Source organism: Chiloscyllium plagiosum, chromosome 8, assembly GCF_004010195.1.
Source record: "Chiloscyllium plagiosum isolate BGI_BamShark_2017 chromosome 8, ASM401019v2, whole genome shotgun sequence".
NCBI classification, from domain to species: Eukaryota; Metazoa; Chordata; class Chondrichthyes; order Orectolobiformes; family Hemiscylliidae; genus Chiloscyllium; species Chiloscyllium plagiosum.
The window spans coordinates 85,560,219-85,568,158 of NC_057717.1; the positions used below are offsets into that span (position 1 = coordinate 85,560,219).

Here is a 7,940-nt window from a genome sequence, read left to right on the forward strand (position 1 = left end):
CCTTCTTTGTCCCTCCATTTCCCTTTATCCCTCCCTCTCTGTCCCTCCCCCATCCCCGGAGATTGTGTAGATGCAGGAAATGCCCCTGGGATGGACACGATGGTGCTGGCCTACCCGTCTGTGCCTCGCCAGCCATTGGTGGATCCGAGCAGTTACAGCACGGAGCCGTTCGCCCAGGGCCTGACACCTCCCCGGCTACCTGGTGATCACATGCATCCTTACGGTGAGTCTACGGCACGGTTAGGGGGCAGGCCATGGGCACCTCATCGCCAACACAGGCAGCTTCAGCAGAAACCCATTGCAGGGCAGCAGCAACAACAACCTGCACTCACGTAGCACCCTTTGCCTTGATGTAATGCCTCTTGGTTCTTTGAAGAGGTGGAGGGGGCGGAGCTTGTGGGTGGGAATTGGAGAAGAAGAGGTCTTGAACGCGATTTTTGGAGTGTGGGAGCAGTCTGGAGGAAGCATGGGGGTTTCTGGGAGCACTGGGCTGGGAATGTCAGGGGGTATGGGTGGGAGCGGGCAGCTGAGCTGGAGGTTACAGATAGAGGGAGATGGAAAGGCCTGGATGGATGTATAAACACAGCAGGTAAGAGGCCATTCAACCCATCAGTCCTGCTCTGCTGTTCAATATGGACATGGGCGACCCTCCATCTCAATGCCATATTCACATACATCCCCCTTCAGAAACCAGCAGTGAAGGATTAGGCTAAGAGTAGGGCCTGACGGTGATTTATGACTGATGGTTGGAAATATTGGCCTGTGTTGACAGTTCCATTGAAGCTTGACCTTCCCCTGAGGTCAGGAACTCAAGAAGCAGTTGGTCTTTCTCAATGATAATAGGCAGGGTCAGTGGGGTGATGCCAAGCCCATAGCACCAAACCTGGGGAGTTGGGGGTAGGGGAGGTTCGTGAGGTGGGTGCTGGAAGGAGAAAGGGCAACAGAACCCTAGAATAGCCAATCCATCAGGAAGAGGGTGAAGATGGAATATGATCAACAGGCTCTGATTAGCATCTGCCATTCAGATCAGTAGGTCTTGCAAAGTAAACTTGGAAAGCAATTCAACATTGGGGGACCTCGCACTTAAGGCTAATCCAATCATCCCATGCATCAGAGATTGTTTATAAGATAGTAGTCAGGAGAAGCAGCCTATATTATCCCATTACAGGGGCTTTAGGCTGGGTCACTATGATCTGCTGAAGATTAGCTGCTCCCATCTCTGCCCTTGTCAAGTGTGTCTTTGGCTATGCTTACACAATGAGATCCTTGTTAATAATCCTGGTGGCATTTTTTGCATTCCTAGTCTACTCAGACACAGCTTCATCTACCTTTCACCCATCTCTTATCCCCTTCTTACCACAGCGAGGGGGCAGCACGGTGTCTCAGTGGTTAGCACTGCTGCCTTACAGTGCCAGGGACCTGGGTTCGATTCCAGCCTCGGGTGACTGACTGTGTGGAGTTTGCACATTCTCCCCGTGTCTGCGTGGGTTTCCTCTGGGTGCTCTGGTTTCCTCCCACAATCCAAAGATATGCAGGTCAGGTGAGCTGGCCATGTTATAAATTGCCCATAGTGTTCAGGGATGTGTAGGTTAGGTGCATTAGTCAGGGATAAATGTAGAGTAATAGGGTCGGGGGATGGGTCTGGGTGAGTTACTTTTCGGAGGGCCAGTGTGGACCTGTTGGGCCGAAGGGCCAGTTTCGACACTAGGGATTCTGTGAAGTTAAACTAAACTAATCCATATGAAACAAAAGAATTTGGAGCAGGAATGGACTGTTCCTGGCCAATGGAGTCAATAAGATCATGGTGAATCTGATCATGGATCTTAAATCCACATTCCTGCCCACCTCCCATAACCTTTGACTCCCTGCCTGGTGAAGAAATATCTCGCTCACTCAGCCTTAGGTATATTCAGTGACCAAGCTGTCAGAGGAAGAGTGTTCCACAGACTAATGACTCTCTTGGGGAAGGCAATTTTCCTCAACTCTAATTTAAATCTGACACCTCTGATTTTATGGACTGTGACCACTTGTTCTAGTCTCCCCTATAAACATTCTCGCAGCATCAACCTTCTGAATCACATCTCAATATTCAAAATCTCATCGGGTAGAGGCCTAGTCTTCTCAAACTTGTCCCACAATCCAACCCCTCATCCCAGGCATCAGGCAGTTGAACTGCTCACAATGTAAGTCTGTCTTTTCTTCGAAAGAGATTCGGTTTACCTCGATTTCAACAAGAAGGTCCTGAGTCCAATTCTGTGCTGAAGTCCCTTCTGTCTGTCGGGAATGGTGTTTTGAAAATGGGGAAGGGATATTGGGAAGGGAAACACAAATCTGACAGGGCCCCTCTTCGACACCATCCATGTGAAAGTGTCTGGACTGCAGCAGAAAACAGGACTTTGCAAACCTGCAATACCTTCCGCAGTTCCATGGCTCACTCAAACTTGCTCAGATTTCACGTCCAATAGACATTGAAAAGGGATGATTAGTCCAACGGGGCAGGTGGAACTCTGATTGCAGAGAGTAGGTGAGAGAAAGATCCGGAAAGCACCAATACATTCGAGAGGGAGGATGAGATTGATGGAGTTAGATGAAGCAGAGTGGGGAAAGAGTTTGTTTGGAGAATCAATATTAGCAATGACATGTCGGGCTGAATGGTCTGATTCTGTGATTCATATTCTTTGGCATTATATTTATTGATTGTAAAGAACAGAGAGATTCTATGTCTTTGGGTCAGTTGTGCTTAATAAGATACTTTGTATAAATCAAGAAGGAAGGAGATTAGAAAAATTCTACCCTAAAATATGTGATTCTCTTTGTGTGACTTAGATTCCGATGGAGTGTTCCACAATATGGATCAGGATGGCTCCCTCAGTCACCTGGGAGATTGTCTCCTGGGTCCATCAGAGTCGAACCACCTCCCAGCCCGAGTTGGGAACCCCATCGATAGGCTGTACTCCATGCAGGATTCCTACTTCACCTCCTGATCTGCAGCAAAAAACCCATCTGGCTTCATTCCAAGGCCTCAGCACTAGATATCTTGTCATCGCTATTGCTTCTCTTTGGCCTTTAGACCTTGCCCTGAGCCATGAGGGGCACATCGCCATTCTCCTTGGCTTGACCAATACAGATTCTTCCACAAGGACTGAGTATTGTTGGAAACACGCAAACAAAAACTCCAGCATCTGCACATTGCAATGTTGCCAGCAGCTCTGACTAGATCATATCCAAGTGTAGAGTTCAGAGAGAAGCAACTCCCCACTCTAGAAGTTAGCGCTCCTCGGTCATGGTGTTACCCTGTGTCTCATCTGTTTCTCATGTTCCTGATTAAACATAGGTTAGGAATAATCTCTCTATTCAGATCTCCACTTTGTTTGCGATGTAACAATGAATGGGGAGCAATGTTTGCTAGTCAGAACACCAACATCGCCCTGTCGAACATTTACCTGGTTTTCACATACTGCTACAATAGAATTAGATGTGACCAGTGCTGGGGAGAAGACCTTTTCAAGAAAGGGATCAGGCTGCCCTAGTGCGATACTGTTGCAGTCAGGACTCGTTGCCCCTCAGCTTGGAGGAGAATCAGACTGAGGCAGGAGCCAGGCACTGTGAACCCTGTGAGTATCCACACCCTCTCCCATCAGGCCACTCTTCAGTTTGGATCTTCTGACCTCCAGCCCCTACATTCATACCTGAAGTGGACCGACAACTGGCGGACCGAACCACAGAACGCTAACGTGAGCCAGTTTGGAAATCCCTTCCATCAGGAGGCAGATTTTGTGTGGTGTACATTATCCCAGTTGCTGCAGACAGAAAGCTTCAGCGTACATGTTGCTCCCTGTAATAACCCAGCAAAGTCATTTGTGGTTGAGCTTCTGCAGCAAGTTGAGTCACTAAAAGAGAGTCAGAAAATCTCATTTAAAAATTCTCTCGTGACGGCAGGATTTAATGAACGACTGGTGAACAGCCGAGTGTTCATTTTGAAGTTAACTCCCAATCGGCCAATGAGGGAATTTGCCACTGACAGGTGGTGGTGGTTGGCATAAAGTAGCCATCACTGCTGGCCAAGAACGTCTAATACCAAGTAATTGGACTTCAACTAAACAGGGATGGTCTCTACATTAAATATCTGATTACTGATGAGTTGGATGGTCTTCAATATTGATTGAGGGGTCGTGATCTTCAGGGTGGATCAATTCAATTGCTATTTAAAGAGTTCCAAGGTAATGAAGTGGAGCTAGGTTTCAATGTGATTGTGGATATCAAGCTGTTAGAAGCAGGAAGTGGTCATCTGGACTCAGCACAGCCCCAGGAAGATTGCAATATTTGTCTGCTTATACAGGAGATACATTTAGAACTAGGCAGATCTCATTCTTTTCCATTTTCTAGACTTTTATTCCATGAGGAAAGCAATGCTGAATCCTGTTCCCCGTGGCAACCAGCAAAAGTTGGAAGTACCTGAAATATTACCCGGCAGAGATGAACGGGATAACTCCGTGAAGCTGTGAGGAGCGTCTTAAACAGGTTACGGAGAATCTGATGAAGTCAGGATGATTCCCTGGATCTCACACGGGGTGGTCTAATGCAGGTGGGCGTATTCCTGGAGGTTTGGACACATGACTTGTAGCTAAGCATCCTGGCCCCTTTGCTCCATCCTGCCTCAGAGCGTGTCACCTTCCCAGATCAATGAGGAAGCAACAGTACTCCACTACCTCACTGGATAAACTGGGCCTGACAAAGGAACTTCCTGCTCCCAGCCCCAACTGTTCAAAACCAAGAGGATGTGTGTGTCACTGGCTGGGCCCAATAATTATTGCCTGTCCCTAGTTGGCTCTTAAGAAAGTGGGGGTGAGCTGCCTTCTTGAACCGCTGCAGTCCATGTGCTGTAGGTAGACCCACAATGCCCTTAAGTGAGGGTGTTCCAGGATCTTGACCCAATGATAGTGAAGGAATGGCATTATGTTTCCAAGTTAGGATGGTGAGGGGTTTGGAGGGGAACTTGCAGGTGGTTGGTGTTCCCATGTATCTGCTGCCCTTGTCCTTCTAGATGGTAGAGATTGTGGATTTGGAAGCTGCTTTCTAAACAGCCTTGGTGAGTTGCTGCCGTGCATCTAGTAGATGGTACACACTGTTGTTACTGAGCATCAGTGGTGGAGGGCAGGCCTGTACATATAGGCAGGCCTGAGGAAGGGCTTATACCCGAAACGTCGATTCTCCTGTTCCCTGGATGCTGCCTGACCTGCTGCGCTGTTCCAGCAACACATTTTCAGCCCTGTACATATAGTACCAATTAAGCAATCTAATCCACTCAAAACCCATTCTTGCCCACTCATTGACTCAATGCTGCTGTTATAGAGTCCGAGAGACATACAGCACAGAAACAGAACCAACTCTTCCATGCTAATCAGATATCCCAATCTGACCCAGTCCTGTTTGCTAGCACTTGGTCCATATCCCTCTATACCCTTCCTATTCATATATTCATCCAGATGCTTTTTAAATGCTGTGATTGTACCAGCCTTCACCACTTCCTCTGGCAGCTCATTCCATACACGTGCCACCCTCTGTGTGAAAATATTTCCCCTCAGGTTCTTTTTTGAATCTTTCCTCTCCCACCTTAAACCTATGCCCTCTAGTTTTTGGGACTCCTCTACCCTGGGAACACGAGTCTGGCTCTTCACCCTTCCCGTGCCCCTCATGATTTTATAAACCCCTATAAGGTCACCACTCAGCATCTTACCCACTCAATGCCTCTAGTTGGGGTAGGGATGGGAGGGATCTCCACTGGGTGGGAGCTGAGTGGGAAAGGCAGGCAGGGAAGTTGGAAGAATGACTCTCTGTGGGACAACACCACTTCATCCCCCATTCCTGAAACCCAGCCCCTCACACCGGCAACTTCCGATCAATGGGCCCACCAGTTTCCTGGGGTGCCAATTTGGCCCATGTGGTTTCAGCTGCCAGCCAAGCTACATGGTAACATGCCCAGCTACTGAAGGGTCAATGGCACTGCTGGCAGGAGAAGAGCCTTAAATGGCCCTTAGCAAAGCCCAAGAAAAGCCTCAGTTAGCACTGTGGGCATTGGTGGTGAAGGTGAGTCATGGCCTGCCCCGCTCTGATGTTCATCCTGGCAGTTGCACTACCACAACGTCCCCGCCGGTATCCATGACATTTTTACCCCAACACTCCCCATTCCCAAGAGCACAATATCACAGCCTACAGTCCAATTACAGATGTAATGAGAAAGTGAGGACTGCAGATGCTGGGGATCAGAGTTGAAAAGTGTGGCACTGGAAAAGCGCTTCAGGTCAGGCAGCATCCAAGGAGCAGGAGAATCGATTTCAAGCATAAACTCTTCCTCAGGAATGAAGCATTCCTGATGAGCCTCACTCCTGATGAAGAGCTTATGCTCGAAACGTTAACTCTTCTGCTCCTCGGATGCTGACTGACCAACTGTGTTTTTCCAGCAATTACAGAATAATACTTTATTCATATCCTCCCCATGCTGCTTCACTGTCCCACACCTACGATGTACTGACTTTGACACCACGCTTCTGTGAGGGATCAGCTGTGATTCCTACTCCAGGCCATTGGAACGTTAGATGTTCCTCAGTTTCCAGTCCATGTCATCTGCTACAGTGAATACTAGGACCTTCTGAAAACAATCAGAATTCAGATCTCGCGGAGTGTGGATTTTGAGGTTCCTGTGTTATCCTGCAGATCTTTTAAATTCACAGAGACTGAGCTGTGGAACTGCAGTCCTCCTTTCTCCTCCACTGAAATCCTGGGTGACCAACTCTTGAGTATATTAGTCGCCGTGGGAACTGGGGTCATTATGTTTTTATTTATTTGAGGAAGCTGAAGAGAACGGCTGGCTTGACAACAGCTTCTATCCGGTCAATGTGTATTGTTAACTCATATGATGTCCATATTCAGTAAATTATTGGTCTCCCCTCACCAGGATCCTGGCTACAAAGAACACAAGGCTTGGGACACATTGAAAAGCTATGTTTTAGTCTCACACTCTGACAATGCCTCGGTATTTCTGCCTCTTTATTTAAATTGGATTGTCCAGACTCTTCTGGGAGCAGCATTGACACTTACAGCCTGGAAAAAAATGTACAGAAAGAGTGCTCTTTCATTGATTTAAGACCGCTCTCAGTCACACTAGCTATGACAACTGAATCATTGTTTGGGCACCACATACACAAACATTTCGACACACCTCTGATCAATTTGTGGTGGAGAAGGACTTTTTAGCAACTGTACCTGGAATGTATTTATCATGTTGTTGGATCCTTTTTTAATCACAACTGTTTGAAAAGTATACCATAAGGCAAAATGCAACTTGTGTATATGTGAGCACTGCACACAGTTTAAAAACTCGATTCGAATTTACATGTAGGTGTGGTTGCACAGTGGCTCAGTGGTTAGCACTGCTGCCTCTCAGTGCCAGGGACCAGGGTTTGATTCCAGCCTCAGGCGTGTGGAGTTTGCGCATTCTCCCTGTGTCTGTGTGAGTTTCCTCCCACAGTCCAAAGGTGAATTGGCCATGCTAAATTACCTATAGTATCCAGGGATGTATAGGCTAGGTGGACTAGCTGTAGGGAGTGCAGAGTTACAGGGATAGGATGGGCCTGGGTGGGATACTCTATGGAGCGTTGGTGGGGACTCAATGGTCTCGAATGGCCTGTTTCCACACTGTATGATGTGTAGATTTGTGAATGCTATACAGTATCCAACTGCTGGAGAATTGATAGACTCAGCACTTGGCCTACAATTGGCTGTGGAGATAGGAGTCTCCACAGCCTGGGGTCTCAGTCAAGGGGAAAGTGTTGGTGTGCAGCCAAGGGATGGTGATCCCTCTGCCTCGGGTTGAGTTTCTCTGAAGAAGACTGGCCTTGACCGGCAGGGGCAGGGTCAGAAATCACAGGCCCCAGTGTTGC

At 47.9% G+C, this 7,940-nt stretch overlaps 1 protein-coding gene across 1 annotated transcript; it reads left to right on the top strand.

Annotated features, from left to right (window-relative positions):
* Nucleotides 1-6: 6 nt before the first annotated feature.
* lmx1al (LIM homeobox transcription factor 1, alpha-like) lies at nucleotides 7-4,830 on the top strand. The gene is made up of 2 exons (XM_043695163.1): nucleotides 7-223; nucleotides 2,827-4,830. The coding sequence occupies exons 1-2, from the start codon at nucleotides 91-93 to the stop codon at nucleotides 2,982-2,984; spliced, it is 291 nt and encodes a 96-aa protein (XP_043551098.1). The 5' UTR covers nucleotides 7-90; the 3' UTR covers nucleotides 2,985-4,830.
* Nucleotides 4,831-7,940: the final 3,110 nt, after the last annotated feature.